Source organism: Hyaena hyaena, unplaced genomic scaffold (assembly GCF_003009895.1).
Source record: "Hyaena hyaena isolate Hyena2069 unplaced genomic scaffold, ASM300989v1 scaffold_164, whole genome shotgun sequence".
Taxonomy (NCBI): Eukaryota; Metazoa; Chordata; class Mammalia; order Carnivora; family Hyaenidae; genus Hyaena; species Hyaena hyaena.
In genome coordinates, this window is record NW_024080796.1 from 2983920 (window position 1) to 3006136 (window position 22217).

The 22217-nt window shown below is 39.6% G+C and overlaps 1 protein-coding gene across 1 annotated transcript; it reads right to left on the reverse strand.

The window, feature by feature from the left end:
- Nucleotides 1-256: 256 nt before the first annotated feature.
- Nucleotides 257-14632, reverse strand: RERG (RAS like estrogen regulated growth inhibitor; the record flags this gene model as incomplete). The annotated part of the gene is made up of 3 exons (XM_039239964.1): nucleotides 257-1978; nucleotides 4030-4103; nucleotides 14576-14632. Coding segments are annotated over 3 exons (539 nt in total), but the record flags the coding sequence as incomplete, so codon positions are not given.
- Between the last annotated feature and the right edge of the window lie 7585 nt (nucleotides 14633-22217).

Consider the following 22217-nt stretch of genomic DNA (forward strand, 5'->3'; position numbering starts at 1 on the left):
AAAATCTTCATTCTTGCAATTGTGATCGTTGCAATATCTCTTGTATACGGTATTTGAGGATTTGATAATACATAAAGTACCTAAAATAACATCTAAGCATCCTAAAAAACCAGCTTTATTATGAACAGGAGCTTATTTTTCATATCACATTCACTGCTTCATCAACTCTGTGATTTGATTGTCTTTTCAAGTGTTTCCTAAAATTACAGACTTTTCATGTTATCACAAGAAAGACTGCTTGGATGTGACAGAATGTGAAAATTATGCTTTTTATTATATCACATAAAATAGTTACACCAAATTGTCCAAATGCATTGGTGAATTAAAGCCTCGAACTCTTACAAATTCTTATACATATACTTATGCATTTATAAATACACACATATGTAAAAGATATATATTTTCTTCTAAAATAAAGTGCCCAAATCTTGATACATGGGGGCGGAAGAGGGAAAAAAAAATCATAAAGTTTTATCAGTTATAGACTGCACTTTCACAATAGAAGAATCTGTTTTATACACACTTATTCAGGTATAGTGAACTTTAATCACTCACTCTTTTCTGAATTCTAAGTGAATTAACTTATCCTAAAAATGAGAAGAAGTCATGTAGCCAATTTAATGAATCAGAGGCTAATTTTTCTTACTGGCTCCCCCAGTGGAAGGTTGGTTCAGCTTCATTCTTAATTTTTCTTTTTTTCTTTTTTTTTTTTTTTCTGGACTACTTTCTTTCTGCTAAGATGATAAGCAGAGAGACAAATGAATCAGACAGCTCTAACCTAACTCCTCCAATAGCATTCAATAAAGTCAGAGTTTAGTGAAAAAACTTCTGAAGTCTTTACATTGCCCAGGGCTTTGTGAGAAATGGCCCAGCAGGATCTGAAGATCAATTCTGCCTCTCTTATATTGAACTCTTACTGAAGCCACAGAAGAGGAATCAGAACAATGATCAATAACTCACTGAGAGAGCCCGCTCAAATTGAAATGGGAACTCTACTACAGTGGAAAACTTTGTGAGAACACGTTTGAATTTAAGAACAAGGGTTAAAGAAAAACTAGATGATGTATGATAATTAAGAAAGTCCTCATTTCAAAAGGGAACCAGGGCTCTATTCCCTGCTCCACTGTCTCAGCTTCTCTTCCTGGGTTTTTACTGGATTTTCTATCACCTTAGACGTTTAAGACGATCATTTGCAGTCTTTGACAGGGAATGGAATTTAAAAATGCCTTTGAAAGCCTCCAAACTATTGAAGCAAGGTGAGGATGCCTAAAAATAGCTCAATATGAACCCAGCCATTTCAGAATCTCTGGTGATTACAGGTTCAAACTGCAATAGAGTGTATCTTATTCAAGCAGGAAAGGGAGACACTGTCAGCACTAATATGGCATAAAACACCCTATGACTTCCAACATGTAGGAAGCCTGGGACAATGGGAAGCCCAGGCATTTCCCAGAGTCAGAACAAGGAACGGAGTGTTTTCTTTTATTTTTTTGGCGGGGGGAAAGAGGGCAAGAAAGTGTTTCCAAGTACCTGGCCCGCCTCAGCAGGGACTTTGCAAGAACAGTGCAGCCTAACTGCTGATTTTAGTGAGCATCTTGTTAATGGCTTGCTTGACATGCGTGGTGGAGCTGCGTCGTCTCGTCTTGCCCTGGACCATCCTCCTGCGGCGCACCTCTCGACACAGCTCATAGAATATCTCGGCGATGTTCCCTTCTCCGGTGCAGGCAGAACACTCATAGAAAGCACATGCCAATTCGGTGGCCAGCTTCTCCCCTTCTTCGGTACTAACCTGTCTGGAGTGGTCCAGGTCAGCTTTGTTTCCGACCAAGATGAGAGTCACATTCTTGGGCTTCTTGACCTCATCCAGGATGTTCTTGAGTGGTAGCACTTCCTCAAAACTTCCTCGGTCAGTAATGTCATAAACCAGCACAAAGCCTTCCCCCCACCGCATGTGTCCTTCCCTCTGGATGGTGTCTTCCTGTTGACAAGAAAGCAATGGCAGTTGGGAGAATTTGAAGTAATCACCATGTATAGATGCGGCTAATGCCAATGGTGATCCCTTAATTACTATTCCATGTCATTAAAATTTCTTGATAGTCTGCCTGAACAAGCTTACCTTCTCAATCAGTTTGGAATAGAAGCATTACTTACTCATAGCAAGCTACGTCGGGGAACTAAAAATGTTCCAAGTGCATAGACCTTTAGCTTTCTGCTTCTAATTTTCTTCTTACCATATCATTAAATCCGTAATTACAAGAACTATAAAGAAATTATCTTAGTTGGGCCACACCGCCCCCAAGGCTTTTCATCACAATTAAAGAATTGGCAAATAGGTAATAGACAAGTAGACATTACCCCACCCTACAGAGGTCAGACTTAGAGGCACAGCTTAGTGAATGGTTTTGATTTTGTTTTTCACTTTAGTCTCTTTTGTCTTCAGATTATAGACAGTTAGGCACCAGAGAGAGAAAAACAGTGAGCAAATGGGTAGTCAAACTCAAAACTAGGAGCTTTGGGCTATTTTTTTCTCTTTCTTTCTATCTTAACACCACAGAAATATTATACAGTCCCAATAATGATGGAAATTCATTTCAAGTGATTTTCTTTCTGTTTTAAAATTTATTTCTGAGAGAGAGGGACAGCGTGAATGGGGGACGGTCAGAGAGAGAGGGAGACACAGAATCTGAAACAGGCTCCAGGCTCTGAGCTGTCAGCACAGAGCCCGATGTGGGGCTTGAACCCAGGAACCGTGAGATCATGACCTGAGCTGAAACTGGACGCTTAACCAACTGAGCCACCCAGGCGCCCCCATTTCAAGTGATCTTCTAATGAGGTGATCACTCCTTCCTAGGAAAGTAGCACGTGTGATTTGAAAATGCATTGCTCTCATGGGCTCATATACCCTTTGCAGGCATGTAATTCCCTGTTGCCTCTTTCTAGAATCAGGGCTGGGTGGAAGGGGAAGCATACATAAAAAGGAAGTGATGGTGAGAAAGGAAAGTGTATAGCTAGTTACAAGAACATTTCTTGGATTAAATAATTTAATTCAAGTCTTCTTTGGGTCATAGGTCACTGACGAAGCACTATGGAATCCATCCGTTTCCTAACTTTCATTCTTAGCGGTCATTCTTATCCTTGGGAACTAAACCTATCCCAAGAACCCATTTGTAATCTCAGAACATACTGACTTCAAAGCAAATCTATATTAGCTTCCTTTTTCATGGATTATTATTGTTCAATTACGTGGCTCAAATTTTCAATAGGATGTGGTTAGGTCTGGAAAGAAAATTACAGGAGAGATTCCCAAAATAAAGTATTCTGAAAAAATATTCGGAGGTTATAAAAGTTTGGAATATGATAGATACTGAAACTCTTAAGGATTCATCTTATACTAAGGCATACTAAAGGTTCTGAGGATTTCTCTAGTAAAAAATACATGCTTAACTCTATCAGAGCATTTCAAAACACTTAACCACAGGGGTGCCTGGGTGGCTCAGTCAGTTGAGCGTCCAACTTCGGCTGAGGTCATGATCTCACGGTTCGTGGGTTCGAGCCCCGAGTCGGGCTCTGTGCTGACAACCAGCTCAGAGCCTGGAGCCTGTTTCAGATTCTGTGTCTCCCTCTGTCTCTGACCCTCCCCTGCTCATGCTCTTTCTCTCTCTCAGAAATAAGTGAAAAAAATTTTTTTAAATTAAAAAAAAAAAACAACAAAAAACCGAAACACTTAACCATGAACCTATTAATATCTTGCCATCCCCCCAAAATATATGCTGGTAATTCTATTCTGGATGATGTCATGCAAATGTTATTTTCAACCCCCCCCACTCCTGAAGGACTAGTTAATTTATATAAGGATGCATACATAATCTGTTGCAAATATGTTCATATGTAACTAGATAATTAAAGGAAAAAGTCTTTAGACATCATTAGTTAATTATAGGAAAATATCTTAATTTTGTTCGTAGTATGCACATACACATACCATTTTTATTTAATACAAAAAGCATTTTGGCGGAACCCTTTATTTACCTGACCAGCAGTATCTAGTATCTCCATGGAGACAACTTCATCATCAATGGTTGCTTGGTGTCGGTAGGTTGATTCTGAAGGAATGAGCGGAAAAAAAATAAAATAAAAAGATAAAAAAGTAACTAAGCGCATGATTTAATTTGATCTTTAGTCACAGAAGTATGTCTGTTTATTTGGCATAAGGAGACGTGCATCCTAGGGAGGAGGGGATGGGTGTGTAAGAATGTGCCATCTCTGTACTCTGAGCTCCTGGAAGTACAGGTTCTCATGTAGGAGCCACAGATTTGCAGGGTGCAGCACGGGAGCATCTCCTTGTCCCTTCACTCATTTTATTCTCCTATGAGCTCAGCTTTCTGATCTCTTCCTCCTAAAATATGGCTCCCACCTCCTGGACTGAGAAAGTGATTCCCACAAAAATGCGTTCTGTCTTGATACTCCTAAAATCCAGTTTCTGGAAATCACTTTTAACGACTGTTCCTGACAAGACGATGTAGAAGCAGGAGCTGTTCGTTTCTTTCAAGACCTCAGCCCCGACAATGTGATAGACATTAGAGGGGGGGGACAGCCATCCATGTAGAAAATGACCATTTAAAGCTATGAGAAACCCTTGTGGCAGTGGAAGGAGGTTGGGCCCCACATTTGGAGGTTGTGAGGAAAGCAGAGGAAGGCTGGGCCATAGGGAGGGAGACACAGAAAGAGTTCTCTTGCTCATGTTACCTCTTCGAGGTAGAAAAATAACAGCTCAGTACCAGCTGAAGGCTCATAGGTTAATCTCAGAGTGGTCCCCAAGTTCTCCTGGGGTGAGGAGAAGTTAGCAGATGTGAGAACTTTGGGTGGTCTGAGTGCACCTTTCACCACATGAAATGGAAAGGAGAGATTAAAATAAATACCAAGTGGTGCTGCTCTGTGTGAAAACTAGAACAGTTGAAATAATGAACTCAACAAATGTCTGACCGAGCTGAAGGTCAGGTGGAGGGACTCTTCCAGAAGATATTACTAAACGGTAAGAAGAAGAAAAATGTAAAAGTAAAATATAAGAGGGATGGGAAATAGATCTAGACATGTCATTATCTCTTTTAAAATGAGCCTCAAAGAGAATACAACACACAGGGGGCTGAGCATAGTTGAGGCTGTACTAACTGAGAACTTCCAAGGAGGAAAGACACAGAACAATTCAGTTCGAAAGGACTAAAGGGCACACAAGAGGGAAAGCCCCACATATAAAACAATTACAGCAAAATTTAGGGATGTCGATGATAGAGAAAACTTTTGAAGGACCTACAGAAAAAAGGCACATCACCTACAAAGGACTTGACTCAGATTGACATTAGACTTCTCACCAGCAAAACTGAATTCAAGGTCCCAATGGAGTAAAACAAAGCAATAAAACCACACTGAAAGCAATTGAGAATTACTATTTTAGATGATGCCAGTGTATCAGGGTGTGAGGGCTGCGGAGAGACAGGAGCCATATTTGAGTGAGCTGATGCATTTGTCTTACTCTTGAAGATGACATCAATAAATAAGAGTAGGCAAAAAGTGAGCCAAGTAGTTGACTCAACAAATCAGAAGAGGAACATAGAATAAATCCAAGAAAATATGAAGAAAGAAATAAAAAAGTGCAGAAGAAAAAATGACACAAGGTTAACAAACCAAAGCATGGGGCATGAAAGTATTAAAAAAGGAGGTGTGGGTAGAGATAAAAAATTGGCAATGCTAGCTAGTACATTGAAAGAGAAGGAGTAATCAAGCAAAATTTAGCATAAAAGAAGAAATAACTACATATTCTGATGAAATGAAAACAATATCGGGAACTATATGCCAACACATTTCAAACCCTGAGAAATTCTTGGGTTAGAAGATGCATGGATGGGTGATGTGAGAACTAGAGCACTTAAGTTGGTCAATAATCAGTAAAAGTTTAGACTTTAATTGTAGCTCTCTTCTAATCATAAAAAGCAAGTGGATCCAATTGGTTTTAAAGGAGATTTCTAGAAATCTCCTTGTTTAATAAGCAAGTTGTTCTAGAAAATAGAAAAAGGGTATCTATCGTATTCCTTTTATGGGGCATATGTTGATTCTAGTAAGTATTACAAAAGTAGTAAGAGAAAAAAGAAAATGAAATTATAGGTTCCTTTCATTCTTGAACATCGATTCATAAATTCTTTTTTTTAAGTTTATATTTTTTTTTTGAGAGAGAGAGAGAGAGAGAGAGAGAGCAAGTAGGGGCACAAGGAGAGAAGGAGAGAGAGAATCCCAAGCAGGCTCCACTCTTATCAGTGCAGAGCCGGACACGGGGCTCAGTCCCATGGATCATGAGATCATGATCAAGCCAAGATGAAGAATTGGATGAGCCACCCAGGTGCCCCTAGATTCATAAATTCTAAATAAAATATTATCCAATTGAATCCAACAGTGTAATAAGAAAAGTACATCACTGATCAGTTAAAGTTTATTTCAGAAAAGCAGAGTGTTTAAAAAATCTATCAATGCAATTTTTTTTCAGTTTTTAGTTAAATTCCAGTTAGTTATACACCTGGTGCTCATCACAAGGACACTCCTTAATCCCCATCACCTATTTCACCCATCCCTCCACCCACTTCCCCTCTGCTAACCAACAGTTTGTTCTCTAGCTAAGTGTCTGTTTCTTGGTTTGCCTCTCTTTCCCTTCCCCCATCAACATTTGTTTTGTTTCTTAAATTCCACATACGGGTGAAATCATGTGGTATCTGTCCTTCCCTGACTGACTTATGTCGCTTAGCATGATACTCTCTATCTCTGTCTACGTTGTTGCAAATGGTAAGATTCCATCCTTTTTTATGTCTGAGTAATATTCCACTGTATATACATACAACCTCTTCTTTATCCATTCATCAGTTGATGGAAATTTGGGCTCTTTCCATAATTTGGATATTGTTTCTTTTTTAAAAAAAATTTAACATTTATTTATTTTTGAGAGAAAGAAAGAGACAGAGAGTGAGCAGAGGAGGGACAGAGAAGGAGGGAAACACAGAACCTGAAGCAGGCTCCAGGTTCTGAGCTGTCAGCCCAGAGCTTGACATGGGACTCGAACTCACAGACCGTGAGACCATGAGCTGAGCTAAAGTTGGATGCCTAACCAACTGAGCCACCCAGGTGCCCCATAATTGGAATATTGTTTCTATCCATGCAATTTAATACATTAAAGCACTAAAGGAAAGAAAATACTAAAGGAAAAAAAATCACGTGATTACCTGTCTAGGAAGATCTATAGCACAAAGAAATTTATGTAAATTTAAAGTATATGGATATACAGAAAAAATACCTTTTTCAAGAAATATGTAATACCTGGTATATACTGCTTACCATTTGAACAAGAATTGTTCTAAATGTTCTACTTATATTAATTCATTTATTGTTCACAAATATCTCTGTAGCGGGTATTACTATTAACTCCATTCTACACAGGACACAATTAATAACTTGTCAAAGGTCACATGGGGTAAGTGGTAAGTGGTAGTTTGGCACTGGAGCTCAGGAAGACTGCCTTTGGAATTTGACTTCTACCGCTATGCTAAGTATCAAACATATTCGATTATACACCTAAGGGAAAGAGGAGGGCAACAGTGTCAGAATGGTGAATGCAGGAAAAATAAAGTGAAATTCAAGTATAAATAATATATATAATAACCAAAATATAATAATATCTAATAGAAATGATGCAATAATGTAAACTAATATAAGTAATGTAAAGGCTTCAGAAGCAAATGGATAGAATAGTATGATTAACTTAACTCTTTACATCTAAGCTACCCAAATCACCAACCAACCCACTAACCTACCAAAAAAACTTGCAAGTTTCTCTCTCATCAGGGTAGCCAGTGAGCCAGTCCTTTTATTTATTTGTTCCTATCTCATTTTTCTGACTTTCATTTCTTCATCTCATCGACTATTTCTTTTTTGACCAGAGTTTTTTGTTATTTTGCTGCCAATATAATGCCCTACCTGAGAATGCAAACTTCAGAAAAGAGGCTTAACTAAGTCACAGAACGTAGCCTTCTACCTGCCATCAGCCCTGTGGCATGATCATTGCCACAGGCGTGGCATGTGACTGCAGTCTTTTCTGAGCAGTACAATGTGCATCTTTTAAAAGACAGAGCACGAGCAGAGGAGAGGCAGACAGAGAAAGGAGACACAGAATCCGAAGCAGGCTCCAGACTCTGAGCTGTCAGCGTGGAGCCTGGCGCAGGGCTCGAACTCACAGGCCCGAGATCATGGCCTGAGTCAAAGTCGGACGTTCTATAGACAGCCACCCAGGCACCCCTAAATAGTAAAATTTAAAAGCGAGGTTATGTTTGGGTCACCTGGGTGGCTCAGTCTGTTGGGCACCAGAGTCTTGATTTCAGCTCAGGTCATGATCTCATGGTTGTGAGATCAAGCCCTGAGTGTTGAGTGTGGAGCCTGTTTCAGGTTCTGTGTCTCTCTGCCCCGCCCCCGCTCAAGTGCTCTCTTTCTCAAAACATGTGAGGTTACAGTCAACATATTTTAATAAGCGTATTTTGCAGCATTGTCATTCTCTTAGAATAGGTAACCCATACATGGTATGTACAATTAGTCTCAATTCTAGAACATTTCATCCCTCTGTTCTTTACGTTAAATGGGAGATTATTCTTTTGTATAGTTTAATGCTCTAAAATACCGCTTATAGGAGCACCTGGGCGGCTCATTCAGTTAAGCGGCAGTCTTCGGCTCAGGTGATGATCTCGTGGTTCACGAGTTCGAGTCCCACGTCGGGTTCTGTGCTGACAGCTCAGAGCCTGGAGCCTGCTTTGGATTCTCTGTCTCCCTCTCTCTCTGCCCCTCCCCTGCGTTCCCTCTCTCTCTCTCTTTCTCAAAAATAAACATTTAAAAATTAAAAAAAGAAGAAGAAACGAAACAAAATACCATTTACAGCAACTCCTCATGTATAAACATTCTCTCAGGGATTTCCTTTTGCATCTTCCGTGCTCCGGCTTGAGGAAGAGAGGCCCAGACAGCAGCATGCGTGCTGGGGTCTATGCCCTTTCTGTTTCTCCTGCTACTCTTCTGTGGTGGCCTTGGTGCTACCTTCCTTTTTCAAAGGGTTGGCATCTACCCTGGGGCCTGGAAAGCAGAGTTCTGGGCTCTCTTCCATCTCTTGACACCATAAGTTGCCTGACAGACAGGGACATTTTTCTCTGTTCCTTCCATGATAAACAGGATATGTGTTCCAACCACAGAAGGCCACAGTAGGGGGGAAATGGAATATAATGAAAATTGCATGGAGTTGTGCGATCCGCTGGCTGTTAGCTAAAACGAAAGTGATGAAATGCAGGAAATGAGGGAATGTCTGCCACAGACACGGCAGCGGGGAACGGCAGTGATTTCATCTGCGCTGAATACCGGTTTTATGCCATTTTGAGCCTTCTCTCCTTAAGCCTCTTCTCTCTCATTAGAAACGCGTATCTTCGTGTAAACTGTGAAAGTAGAGCCCACACAGGTGAGATGTGGTACGTCTGGGTGCTAACTTGAAAGAAGATGTAATTCTAAAAAAGGTACCAATAAGCACTTTTTGGAATTAAACTCTACTGTGCATTTTAAAACATAAGAGACAATGTGTATGTGTGTGAAGAGCGGACACAGCTCTCATTTCATGCATATTAACTTAAAATGGAATTTGGAGTCTTGTTTTCTTTCTCTTTTTATTTGAGAGAGAGTGTGTGTGCATGTGTGCGTGGAGAGGGAAGGGGACAGAGGGAGAAGGAGAGAGGAAATCTTAAGCAGGCTCCATGCTTAGTGCAGAGTCTGACTTGGGGCTTTCTGGGATCAAGACTTGAACCTAAATCAAGAGTAGGAAGCTCAACCGACTGAGCCATCCAGGCTCCCCAGTCTTTTTATCTTTTTAAAGGGAAGCGGGGGGGGGGGCGCCTGGGTGGCTTAGTCGGTTAAGCGTCCGACTTTCGCTTAGGTCATGATCTCGCGGTTCGTGGGTTCGAGCCCCGCGTCGGGCTCTGTGCTGACTGCCGGCTCAGAGCCTGGAGCCTGTTTCAGAGTCTGTGACTCCCTCTCTCTCTAACCCTCCCCTGCTCACGCTGTCTCTCTCTCTCTCTCTCTCCTAGAAATAAAAAAAAAAAAAAAAAATTAAAAAAAAAAAAAGGGAAGCGGGGGGGATTATTTAAGGCATATATCTGTATGGAACAAAATATCATATACTATAACACCAGTTATTAGTTTCAAGATGGAATTAGGCATATTAAAAATTATATCTGAGTTTCATTGTATATGAGCGATACATGATTTAAAACCTGCATTCAGCAACATTTTTATAAATAGAAGTATATTTTGTATATTCTAAGAGAAGTTGATGCTCAGAGGGACACTGTTAGTGGTTAATCCTTTTACCAGTTTAGCTTTTTGCAAATTTCAACATGTTGATATGGACATTTAGCCAGGGCAGTAACAACAGCAGTTAGTAATGTTGATTTATGCTACAGTGGACATTGTACTGACTTGAGTTCTGTTGTTTGACTTGAGTCTTATTCCTGGCCTAACCGCAATCTAGCCACAGAAGCTTAGATAAATTTACTTCGCTGGACTTGTTTCCTTATTTGTCAAATGACCATCTTTAAGTTCCTTGCTGTGCCGATATTAAATAGTTCCATGAGTTGGCTGAGCACCTCGGCCTTAGTATCTAGCTGAGGAAATTTGTTCTGGGTGTGCCTCTCTCTTGGATAAGACTTTCCAAACAGAGGGTACTGCAGTGCAGGAAGGAAGAACCAATCACACAATCAAAGGGCCAGTGGATCTGTCTGCCAATTCCTACCCTTGTTCCTGTCTGAGCCTTTACTAGAGAGATAGAGACCCTGCAATCCATTCAAATGGAGTAGAGTGCCTCCAATATAGTAGCAGTAGTGTGGTAAGCGCTGACGAGTAGTCTCTCTCTTCCTCTCCAGACCCCCTCAACACACACACACGCACACATACAACTATACATCATGTCAGCCTTTACCGTATTCTCTGGCATGATCCGCACTCCCTGCGGGTAATAGGACTCTCCGAAGCAGGGATTCAGTTCTTGTTGGGAATCTAGTCAGAACATGGACCGTGTTCTACAACTAGAATGTTATACTCACCACCAGCAGCGTGTTTCCCGGTCAGATGATGCAAGTCCCAAATCTCATAGGCTTCAGGGCTGGTTTTCAAATGCTATTCATAGACCAGCTCTGGTCTCTGACAAAGATTGCACTGACCCCACAGTGAAATAAGAAAAATTTAAGGAAAACTAAAATTGCCCCGTGTAAAGAATTGAACATTTTTCTTAGATTATATCCTCCAAAACACTTGAATGTTAAAAAATATTTGCTTCTTCTATGAAATGCAAGTGCAAATAGAGAGGGTTCTCTCTCACCCTCTGAGCCTTGCTTGCATCCGTAAATGGAGTTCTTATGATAATCCCTCTCCTTAAAAAAACAAAAAGTGGGGCCCCGGGCTAGCCCGGTGGGTTAAACATCCAACTTCAGCTCAGGTCATGATCTTGCAGTTCGTGCGTTCAAGACTGCGTCAGGTCCTGTGCTGACAGCTCAGAGCCTGGAGCCTGTTTCTCCCTCTCTCTCTCTGCTCCTCCCCCACTCACACTCTTTCTCCTTAAAAAATAAATAAACATTAAAAAAAACCCACAAAACAGAAAAGCAAAACCTACTGAGATCTAAAAGTCTGGGACTCATTTGCTATTATAGTAGCAAACAGTTTTCTTCAGAGATTTACTTCAGAGCAGCAGATCTTATTCCAACTATGTTAATATGTGGAATGGTCTTCATAGTCTTCAGCTCCTCATGGGGCAATAATTCTGATACAGGTGGAAAAAAACTGCATTATTAAACATTTTTTTCCTTTCTTTCTTTTATTGAGGTATAATTAACATAGACTGTTATCTTATACCCCATGGTTTTGAGGAAGGCTCTGAATTCAAAATTCAAGACTGGTTTTTGCAAATATGCCACTTTGCTTTTTAATGGTAGCTTTCCTTTTTTGGTGGTGGTTTTGAAACTCTATGACAGTATGAAGTTAAGCCCAGGGCATGCTTGATTCATCTTGAATCAAATAGATGGGGGACTTGTGTAAGCTAGAACATTGGGGACTTCGAGCATGCAAACACACACACATACACACACACATACACATACACACACATCAGTTTCCAGGGTGAGTTAGCAAAACTCTCACCTGGGAGTGAGTCATATGCCTGATGCTCCTGAAGTCTGATCAACGCTTGGTTGCTTAGCAGCTGAAATCCTTTCTGAACAGTATAGTACAAGGTCACTCAATAAAGTTTCATTGTTCTTAGTAAAGGAAGTCTGCATTATAAATAACTGATACAGGCAGATTTTTATTAACAAAAGTTGTTTTTCAGAATGAATAAAAGCAGAGGGAAAATGGCTCACCTAAGACTAATTTAAAATAGTAACATTAGTTACTGGAACATATTCAGAGAGGTAAAAAAAATTATGAGGTCTTTTTTTTTTTTCATAAGCTTCATCCTTTGTTGAGCTATACTGGGACTGCTAAATAAAGTTAGTATTTTTCTACTGAGCTCCCATAGCCATTAAGATTCTCAGAACTATAATCTTTGTAGAGGTTATATAAGTAATACAAATAGAAGAGTAAGCATTTACTTACGTGGGACAAATAATAGATAATTGTTTGATTTTTTTAAAACCAAGGGCATTCTTGATCCAAATACATCCTCTTAAGATTAGACTGTGGCTATATCCAAAACATTTTAAAAATTATTGATGCTGAAAAACTACTGAATAGCAAAAACAGAGAAGATTTTCTCTGCTGTGTGTCACAATGTTCTAAAGAGCATACAATTATCAAGAGGGCAGGACTGGCAGTGGACATGAAAAGCAAATCTAGAACTGAAGCTTAGTGTAAACGATTCAGTATATTTAAAAAAAAACAGCTTCGAAAGCAGTGGCAAAAGGTGGGGACCATTTAGTAAACTTAGCAACTATTTGGAAAGACTGTTGGATCTTCAGTGTGTACTTCTCACTAAAGTAAGTTCCAGATAGATTAAAAAGTTAAAAAATAAATAAACTGTAAGATCACTCTGTATTCCCTTCTCTGTTCAGTCTTCCTTCATAGTACTTATCACTATTTGACTTATATTTGTTTATCGACTCTTCTGTCTTTACTAGGCTGTTAGCTCAAAAAAAAAAAAAAAAGCCACATGCTTTCTCTTTCTGCCTATTGATTTATCTTCAGCAACTAGAGTAATATATATGGCACATAGGAGGCATTTAATATTTATTTGCTGAATGAATGAATGAATAAAAGCAATGAAAGGAGGCACAAAGGGAAAGAAGCCCCCCCTCCCCTTTTTTTAGTAGGCTCCACACCCAATGTGGGGTCAAACTCACAGCCCTGAGATGAAGAGTTGTATGCCCTACTGACTGAGCCACCCAGGTGCCCAACGAAGACTGCCTTTTAAATTGAACATATGCATATAGGGGCACCTGAGTGGCTCAGTTGGTTAAGTGGTAGACTTCGGCCTAGCTCATGATCTCAGGTTCAAGGGTTTGAGCCCCAGTCGGGCTCTGTGCTGACAAGTCAGAGCCTGGAGCCTGTTTCGAATTCTGTGTCTCCCTCTCTCTGCCCCTCCCCAACTCGAGCTCTCTGTCTCTCAAAAATAAATAAACATTAAAAAATTAAAATGAACATATGTAAACTTGCAGTAATATCCAAAACAAAACAAAATGAAAATTTAGAAAAAGGAATATTCTTTGCCATTCCACTATCCTGAGTGAGGCTAGCTTAGCCTGGACGCTGTGCCTGGTAATGAAGTGATGAATGTATATCTTTCCCACCTCTGGATTCAAAGTTGTTGCCTTTCCAGCTGTGCTCCTTGAAGCACAAGAAACAGAAACTCAAAGGATTCATTCAGAATAAAATCTGAGGCTTAAATTAGAACCCATGGATTTTCAGCATTATTTTGAAGAAGATAACTAAATAGGTATCTAATACGTTTTGGACTCTTTAAAAAAACATGACGGCTCCTTGGCAAGATCCCCAGACACCCATTTTGCTGCTACTTTTTTCTTTTTTAAATAGGCTTTGATCAGACTCACTGGAGAGAAATGTGGTTTGCTTTTATGTTTTCCCCAAATCAGCATTCAGAAGGCTTCTTCTACCGTCATCCTCTCCTCAGCATGCCATCCCCTTCGGCCACAGGTTAGCCTGTGCGCTGGGTCCTCCTTCCCCCGTGACAACGATGCTAACTTTCCCGACCAATGGGCGTCGTGTTGTACCCCTTCCTTCCGGTCCCCAGTTTGACCTGATTTCCTCGTCTAGGCGTGAGAATCCTGCCTGGTTCTAGGCACAGACGGCATGACACACGTGGCTAGCTTCTTTAAGGACTTCTGTGCATGACTTGATTGGCACTTGCCAAACATCTGGTAGGTGCTTCAAAAGGTTGCAACAGAACACGTCATTGTTTGTTTTGGATCATAAACTTTGAGTGGAAAGGAGGAAGCAACAAAATTTGACCTACCAAGAGTGGGATCATATTCCCAGATGAAGCGCTTGGTCAGGAATCTCACTACAAGGGCTGTGGGAAAAAAAAAAGAGCAACATTTCAAATTTGTTAATTTCCTTAGAGTTCTTATCCTTGTATGGAAAGAGAAATAGCTCAGACAACTGTATGTGCTTTACATTTCTTGGCATATAAACCCAGTACATTCATTTGTGTTTCTTCAGATGCTTTTTCTATTTCATATTGTGGCCTAAAAACTGGTATAATGTTTTAATGGTGCATTAATCAACAGGCTAGATTTGTTTTTTTAGTTATAGGATAAAAACAAAGAAAAGACATCAGACTTTGAACATGCCCACATACAAAATTTTTAGCATAGCAATGAATTGGATGTAAAGTGCCACAATACAGGCATCTAAAGTTTTGAATATCAGGGGCGCCTGGGTGGCTCAATTGGTTAAGCGTCCGACTTCGGCTCAGGTCATGATCTCACGGTGTGTGGGCCCCAGCCCCGCGATGGGCTCTGTGCTGACAGCTCAGAGCCTGGAGCCTCTTTCAGATTCTGTATCTCCCCCTCTCTCTGCCCCTTCCTGATCACGCTGTCTCTCTCCTCTCCGAAATAAATAAAACATTAAAAAAATTTTAAAGCTTTGGATATCGATAACAATTAACAAAGGGGAATTGAAAACATGATGATTTTTAACTGTAATGAAAAGGTCACTAGCTAGTAATTGGTATTGTTAAAAAACAGATATTCGAAGTTAAAGATTTTATTAGTACTCATTTTAAAGCTCATCAAAGGTAACACTGATGAAATAATACAGTCAGAAGTGGGGTCTGGAACTGGGCTAAACACTTCACTCACATGATCTTCTCAACCCTTACCTCCTCCCTATGAATCAGATAGTATGATTATTCCCATTTTTCAGAGAAGGAAACTGAGGCTCTGAAAGCTTAACACGTTTAACTGAGCTCACTTAGCTAGTTGGTGGCCAACTCAGGATTTGAGTCACAGCAGTCGGTTTCCAAAGCCTGTGATTTATCTATTGTTCTAAACTGAATTTAAGGCCTGGGCCATCTAGATAATACTTGATCACAAGCCTGTGACAAAATGAGAGGTGACATAATTGGGGGAGGCTCCATTGTCCCTTAAAACCCGATGGCACACACGCTCAGCATTTTCCTATAGGTGTATGGTAAGCAGTGGCTTTTAATCTTAAAAATACTTTTCTGGAACAGGGTGTCACAGACACTTTGAAAATGGAACGAAACCTTGGAATCGTTTCCTTGATAAAATGTATATGCACACATTTTGGCAGAGAATTTCAGCAGCCTCATGAGCCCTCTGAAGCCCTTCAGTGGTCTTCCTAGGATCCCACGGACCCTAACTAGAGAATCAATGTCTATCATAATTTCTAGTTAAAAAAATATCGATTATGAGAGTGTTTTTATTTTTTTACTGAAATGCCCTGTAAGTAGTAATCCAAAGCTACTCCTTGAAGAGAGAGAACTGGTTAGCTGGCATTGCTATCGGTCTTTCCTTTGTTGCCACCGTTAGGATCAACAGAAGTCTGTCACCCTCGCCATAGTGAAAGATCACAGTGCAATTTGCAGTGAGAATCTCATAAAACAGAATGCAAACATATGTGGCTTGGCTGGAGCCTGACAGTAGCAATGTTCTTTCTAATTACAGAGTGTGAGTCTGAACTTAAGCCAAAATATTTGCAGTGCCTAAAGTAGCAAGGCCACTGACCCTATAATACTTCCCACAGTGAGTGCACTCGTGGTTTCATCTGCAATTTTCAGAGTCCCTCACAGTTCCCTCTCTTGAGAATGCATTTTTGTTGCATGTAAGAAGCAGTAAGCAGTAGCCAATCATTTCTCTGTTTCTAAATTAGCACCTTAGTAAACATAACTGCCTGTAGTATTGCGTTTTTACCTTTTGTTAGAGTATGTAGTTTTAACTCAAAAGGTTTAGACCAGAAAAATCCATTTATCTGACATCCTTCGGCAACGAAGTATTAAAATTAGTAAAGTTTCACGTAACGGAAGTTTGAACTTCCCGGATTCTACGGCCATTTAAACTTTAATTACTTCCCAAAGAAATCTTTCTACGATGCATTAGGCACTCCATTGCCTTTCAAAACCGAGTATATTGAACATAACGGAATCATTTACAAATGCCCGGATCTTAGTTCACAACCTGGATTAGCGCCCCGCGCAGGTCCGCGGCGGTTCTTCGAGAAGCCGTCGAACCGCCGAGGCAGCCCAGCTCGAGAGTGTCAGGCCTGTGACTGGTTTTAGCTTTTGAACATACGCGTACACATACCTCTGCTCCTCCTTCAAAACCACGGCTTTCTCTTTTTGCCACGGTCACTGGGACCACCTCCCATCACCAGACCCATGTGTGTGGGGCTGTGGCTTTTATCATTCCAAAGACCAACGCCACATATGGACAGGCTTCAGGATAAATTAGCTCCGGGGTTGGGTTCTAAGGAAGCTGCTCTACGAATACAAACAGGATTCCGGTGACCTTTGCGATGTCATGCTTGTTTCTGCGAGGCTGTTCCTGCTGGCTGCTGGGTTATTCGCTCCTTTTCAGAGAGCTACCTTCCAAGGGGGCAGTGGTGCCAAGTTTAATCAACGAAATCAATCGAAATATTTCTAATATTCTTCTTTAAGAGACCACCTTATTATTTGATGGTTATTTTGATAATAGGATCTTATTTTTTTTTTTTAACAAAATTCAGTGTATTTCAAATGCAGCAAAAACCTCAGCAAAACCCCACTGAGAAATTGACACGCCGTATGTTAATTCTCGGAAGAGGTGTTTTTATTTCTCTTACACAGACTATTCATGGAAAAGACACACGCACTGTCTCTATTTTTAAGTTTTCAAAAAGATTTTAATTTAAAATTATTAGTCTAAAGAATGAAAATAATGTTGTGTCTGTGGAAATGATATCTGTTAAAGTCTTAATTATTTGCCTTGCGGTTTCAAGTGCTTAAGTGACAATCACCACTTACTGACGTAACCATCGGTCTTCAGTATTACCCACAAATTTGATTATAATTTTATTAGGGAATAGAACTTTCACGTGGGACATAGCTTGCCAGGTCTCACCTCTTCGTCACTACCACTCTCTCGTCACATGCTTTCACTTGTTAACGGTAATGCATTTGCTTCCTCGGATGCTCCTCCTTCAACTGTACCCTAGAACTCCTTTAAACGACTCTCTATGCAGCAACCAATGTTTCTGCTAAAACTTAAACCATCTCAAGCCACATTCCCCCCCACCCCCAAATACATCTTGACCTCATCTCATTGAATAAATATTGACTCAATGCCTACTCTGTTATCAGGTTCTCTTTGGAATAACCCAATAAGCAATGCAAAGATCTCTGGCTTTACAGAGCTCGTACTCTACCAGAAGGAGACAGATAAAAAATAAAAACAATAAATAAGTTATATTTATCAGAGGTAATTAAGTGCAATGGGGTAAAAGAAGTAGAACAAGGTAAGGGGATTTGGCATTGGGGTAGGAAGATGTAAGGGTGATTATTTAAGATAGGGCGACCAAGATACTCCTCATTGAGAAAGTGGTGTAAGAAACAAGTGGGGGAAGGTTTCTGGGGGTAGAGTGTTTGAAGAAGAGGGAAGAAGCCAGTGCGAAGGCCCTCAAGCAGGAATGCGTGCTTGATATGGTCAAGGAACAAGCCGACCCACTGGTGTGGCTGAATCAGAATGAGCAGTAGTGAGTGGAATAGGAGATGAGGTCATTTTCTGCCATGGTCCCAGTCACGCATCCATAAATCTACTACTACTACCATTGTTAATACCACCACCACTAATCATAATAATAGCAATGGTAAAAACAACCGAAATGCTATTTTACTATTACTATTACTATCATTTTCCTTGATTCTCTCTTTAGAATGTATATTCGTAAGGGTATTGCATTTGTTTCATTTATGACTGCTCTCTAGCATAAGCAACAGTGTCTGACACACAGTAGACTACAAAATACTTGTTAAATAGATGAGAAAGATTCATCATTTCATGTCACAGCTCGTGTTTAACAGTTAAACAACAACCAGGCATTGACAGAATAAGCAGAAAAAACAATCCAAAAGAATTCGTAGCAGAATCATGCCATCTTTTTATGACTGTTTCTTGAAAGGTGATATAAATATATACTATGAGTGACTTCTATGGATATTTCATGATCATTCTACAAATTATACTTCTGGAATTGACTCAAATGGTTAATACAAAATTGATTTACTTTTCTTTTGAATACTCGGTCCTCTCCATCCCAAGCATCCTGAGCAAAGCTTTTCTTTTGTTGGAAAAGGGTGGTATTGGTAACCTTTACTTCCCCTGGCTGTGTGACATAAGATCTAGTTTTCCCTGAAGTTTTAAGATTTGACACATTAGATTGGTTGCAGTTAAATTTCTATATTCTGAAATATCTTAGTTTCTTCCCATTGCCTTGAAAACCTACTTTTCCTCTAAACATGTCTAAAAATTACTCTAGAAAAACATTTTGCCTAACTTATAACCTACATGAATAATTCATTATATATGGCTTACTTTTTATATTACTGGAATTGAATTTCATGATTATCTATGAAAGCTGGTTTCTAACAAAATGGAAAATTCACTAAGTAGAATTTAATCTAATGATAATATTTCATTTATAAGCAAATGCTAAAAGGCAACATTTTTACATTAAAATAGTTATGCCATTTTGAAAGAGATGAACAAGTTTGGACTAGTTATTCAAAATAGTTTCTGATGTCATTATCAAAATGAAGGGGACATCGAAAGTACCAACTTTCATGATCAGAATAATATTTTAAAATGAAAATTCATTGGATATGATCTGTACAGTAAATCAACTTTTAGAAAGAAATGAACTTTTTGGGTAAATGAAAGCTAATACACATGATAGTCTGATGCTCTTAAAGACATTTAAAAATATACTTCAGAGATTCCAATAGAACTTTCAAGTGTTACTTTTTAGTTCCTTTTACTTTTTTTAATGTTTATTTTTATTTTTGAGAGAGAGAGAGACAGAGAATGAGAGAATGAGCGGGAGAGGGGAAGAGAGAGATGAGAACAGAGGATCCAAAGCAGGCTCTGTGATGACAGCAGAGAACCTCATGTGGGGTTGAATTCACAAACCGCAAGATCATGACCTGAGCTGAAGTTGGACACTCAACCCACTGAGCCACCCAGGTGCCCCTAGGCTCAAATTCTTAAAACAATTCTTGTTATGTCATTATGTTTCACTTATATGGTTTATGAAATAACCTGATGAATGATGTATATAATACAATTGTTCCATAGATACTTAAGCATATTTGACCACCTAAGTAACTACATTATTCTTCTCTATAGATCTTTTATTTTATTTTATTTTTTTATTTATTTCTAGGAGAGAGATAGAGACAGCGTGAGCAGGGGAGGCTCAGAGAGAGAGGGAGATACAGACTCTGAAATAGGCTCCAGGCTCTGAGCTGGCAGTCAGCACAGAGCCCGATGTGGGGCTCGAACCCACGAACCGCGAGATCATGACCTAAGTGAAAGTTGGACGCTTAACCGACTAAGCCACCCAGGCGCCCCTCTATAGGTCTTTTAAAGAAGTATCCTTACTGTAAAAATCTAGTCCTTTTGTCTAAAGGGGCCTTCCCTGTCATTACTGATGTGTACTGAATGCTCTATCAGTTAAAGCAGTTTCCAGTTACCTGTCCTCTCCAAACTTCGGCTTTCTCACCTATAATATATGGATAGCCACCTTGTGGGTCGGAATTGATTCCTTTCCTTCCTCTGATTCCCAGAGGCCTCTGCAACCTGAATTTCCCTTATTTTCCATATCACTCCTTATGTTTACACCAGCCCACTAGACTGACTGTACTACTTAATATCATGCACATTCATCTCAACGCATCTAATCATGTTTTTACTGCTGCCTCGAAGGTCCCTATCCAACTCATAAAATCCTAATCATCCTTCAAAATCTAGTTCAAATGTAACCTCCTTTGTGAAAGCTTTCCTTTCTTTCTATTAGTTATTGGTGCTGACCAAATATATCTCAAAACTCAGCAGCACACAACAATGAGTATTTATTATGGGAAAATTATAATGTGCTTATGGAACTGTGGTCAACTGATTGTTCTCGAAAAAGCCTGCGACACGTTTCAAATGGCCAGTTGAGATATTTTTTAAGACAGGCAAAGAATGTGTTTCAATTAAGAGTACCTCAAAGAACACTGTTCTTTACCTGAATTCCTTTTGGATTTTACCTATAATCCCGATAACACACCCAGTGAGAACCATTGATTTAATACATATTCAAAGATTGTGCTTGTTCTCTCCTTCACTCATATCATAATGAAAAGTTGTTATGAATATATATTAAGTGATGTGTATCGTTTTCATTCTGTAACCTGCAGGATCTTCATAAAAAATGCACAGTAACTTGTTTTTTTAAGTTTATTTACTTTCAGAGAGAGAGAGAAAAAGAGGGAAAAAGAGAGAGAGAGAGAGAGAGAGAGAGAGGGAGGGAGATGAGAGAGAGTGAATAAGTGGGGAAGGGGCAGACAGAGACAGAGGAAAAGAGAGAATCCCAAGCAGGCTCCCGCTGTCAGCATAGAGCCTGACATGGGGCTTGATCCTGAGTTCATGACTTGAGCCAAAATCAAGAGTCGGATGGATGCTTAACTGACTGAGCCACCCAGGCGCCCCATACATAGCTACTTTTAAGTTGTAAGGTAATGAACTAGTCTTTAATGACCTTTCCTAAGAATATGCAAAATTCAGAACAATCATGTTGCAGAGTGTCAATTATTCTGTGAAAAATAAACAACTATTTTTGTTACAGGAAAAGAAGGCAAATGTGGATATAGTAGCACAGTCATAGTCCACTATGGGTTGTGAGTATATTCACAACTTGTTATTCAGATTATTTTTCTATTTTTTTACAACAAAAATTCTTCATTGTTTCATAGAACTCTTAAAGTTTGAAAACTACATGAAGACCTTACAATAAACCTACACAGTATCCTAAATGTGAAACTTCTCAAAATTAAGCTGCAACTGGGAGAGGAGCATCTCTCTTCCCCTCTTCTCCCCCTTTCTACTTCAGTACTAAACTTACAGTCTTTACTTGGCCAGCAGAAAACAAGAGGCAATGGTGTGTATTCCCAAGCCAACACAGGTGGCCAAATCAACACTAAATTAAATTGTTTGAATTTAATGAACTATAGGTAAAATGTCACAATCAATAATGTATCTGAAAAATAATGAAAAAGAGAAAGATGAGAGAGTTTAATACCACTAGGGAATTGTTTTTCTCACTTCATTAAACACATCAGTTGAAGCAATATCATAAAAATTATGATGGGAAAGCATTTAAAAATAATGCAGTATTGTTAGTTTAGCTACCCGCGTTGATTTATTGAGTGTGGGCTATTAGGTCAGGTGCTATGCTGTAGCTTTACATACACAGTTGGCCCTTGAACAACAGTTTGAACTGTGCGGGTCCAGTTACATGCAGTTTTTCAATAAGTACAGTACAGTACCATAAATTTATTTTCTTTGCCTCATGATTTTTCCAGTAACATTTTCTTTTCTTTAGTTATTTTATTGTAAGAA